The sequence below is a fragment of the Musca vetustissima genome, unplaced genomic scaffold (genome assembly GCF_032173495.1).
Source record: "Musca vetustissima isolate MV318-11 ecotype Yass unplaced genomic scaffold, APGP_CSIRO_Mvet_v1 utg224652, whole genome shotgun sequence".
Classification (NCBI taxonomy): Eukaryota; Metazoa; Arthropoda; class Insecta; order Diptera; family Muscidae; genus Musca; species Musca vetustissima.
In genome coordinates, this window is record NW_026876986.1 from 4256 (window position 1) to 6537 (window position 2282).

General features: G+C 33.7%; 1 protein-coding gene across 1 annotated transcript; it reads left to right on the plus strand.

Annotated features, from left to right (window-relative positions):
- Positions 1 to 404: 404 nt before the first annotated feature.
- LOC133321517 (2-acylglycerol O-acyltransferase 2-like) lies at positions 405 to 1183 on the plus strand (the record flags this gene model as incomplete). Its single annotated transcript, XM_061530601.1, has 2 exons — positions 405 to 746; positions 813 to 1183. Coding segments are annotated over 2 exons (700 nt in total), but the record flags the coding sequence as incomplete, so codon positions are not given.
- Between the last annotated feature and the right edge of the window lie 1099 nt (positions 1184 to 2282).

A 2282-nucleotide genomic window follows, 5' to 3' on the forward strand; every position in this document is an offset into this window, starting at 1 on the left:
CATTACTCTCATAAAAAGGTCCTCGTTTCCAAACAAAAATGCTATAATTCAACTTTTCGGGATCTCGTGGATAAAAAGCCGATTTCGGGTTTGTATTCGCCGTTTCCAACTGAAGTGGGTGCAATTTGAAATTCTGAGTTCTTAGTGGGTAAAAAAACTTATTCCCAGCCAAATTTTAATATAGGCCCATGTTCGAATAAAGGTCCCACTATTTTCGATATGCTGAAAGTCTTACCCACATTTTCCTGTAATTTGGAATTTCGCTTTACACAAAGAAAAAAACTCATTCCTGAAAATTCTCAATGTCCCCAAATAAATATACCGACGATTTTAGGCATTTTAAATGCGCACGACGTTTTTACTTGTTTTTTAATCATGTTTTTCTCCCCTTTATCTCCCTGCAGAACTGGTGTCACCAACAATATGGGCAATAACATTGGCAAATGGTTGAAATTATATCCTGGTATTCGGCCAAAAATTGCCACCTTGGATATACATTTCCGTATACCATTTATGCGTGAAGTGTTACGGCTTTGGGGTTTGGTATCCTGCTCCAAACAATCTCTGCTGTATTATCTCAATAAATCCAATGATCCCAAACATCCAGATAATCGTGATGGCTATACATCAAATGCTGTGGCCTTGTTGGTAGGTGGTGCTGAAGAGTCATTGGAGTCACATCCGGGACGTTATGTTTTGGTATTGAAAAATCGTAAAGGTTTTGTTAAAATTGCCATACGGTCGGGGTAAGTTGAAAAACAAAATAAATAATTTACAAATAACCATATTAAAAATATGATTATTTTTTGCAGAACTCCCATTGTCCCTTCCTTCTCGTTTGGTGAGGTTGATATTTTCGATCAGGTTGCCAATCCTCCCGATTCTATGCTGAGGAAATTCCAATCATTTGTCAAACACTTGACTGGTGTATCGCCACTAATTGTTTTGGGTCGCGGCCTCTTCCAATATACATTTGGCCTCTTGCCCCATCGTCGTCATATTGTTCAAGTTGTGGGCGCACCCATTGTCGTCAAACAAATGGATGAACCCGATACCCAGTATGTCAATGAGATCCATGAAAAAGTTATCGATAGTTTGAATGAAATATTTGAAAAGTACAAATATAAATACATTAAAGATGCCGAAAATACTAAATTAGTTATTAGATAAGTTGTTAACTTTTTTTTTTGTATATTTTATTTATTTGTTATTAAGATTTAAGTTTTTTGTTTTGTTGTTGGAAGTTTAAAATTGTATTGTAAATTTAAGTGAAAAGCTGTAAATAAAAATGTTAGATTTTTTATAAAATGTTCCTAAAATAACAATGGATTTCTTATAATATTTTTATATAATAATTATATATAATAATAGAGCATAAGGGTAATAGACGTAAAGTTAAAAAAAATACTGTCTAAATGGCCACCAGGACCAAAAGCGCAGAGTTGGGCAGTCGGATCAATCTTTTTCGTTTCTTTTTTGAAAACGAACTAGTTCCTTTGCTCCACATAGTTTCGACTCCGTCTTGATTTGTTGATGGATTTGTTGTTGGAAGAAAGAGATCCTTTGGATCTCTTTCTTCCAACGTTCTTTTAGTTTTTTGTCGTTCATATAGTTCCGTTTTGATTTGTTGATGGATGGAACAAATAAACAAATTGAGCAAGAATAAAAAAATTGATTTTGCAACAGTATTCAACTGTAGGACGATAAGTGCAAAATATTTTTGTAGTATTTAGCTACTTTATTGTCACAAATAATTTTATTATAATAAATTGACGAGCATATGCTTAGATGTTTTCAACAATGTGGCAGCATCTGAAGAAGGATGAACGAATTTTATTCTTATTCGAACGAACGAGATCACAAAAAGTAAAGAGATGAAAAATTAACTATAGGAACTATAGTAAATAGTTCTTATAGCTAGTCCGTTCCGGAATTACCCAACTCGAAGCGAGAATTTTCAAAAATATTGATTAATGAACAATGACTCGTGTTGTTTAATGACATAACTTAATAAACCATCAATAGGCGTGGATTTTTAAAAATAATGTTTTTAATGACTATCAGGGCTATAGATTTTTTTGAGAATATGCATAGAATCACTTTCTGAGTCGATTTATGCATGTCCGTCCGTCTGTAGATGTTAAATTGTAAACAAAGTACAGGTCGCATTTATAATCCGATTTGGATGAAATTTGGCACAAGTCACTCAATTGGCCCAAGGACGAACCCTATTGAAATTGGGAAAAATCGGTTCAGATTTAGATATAGCTCCCATATATATT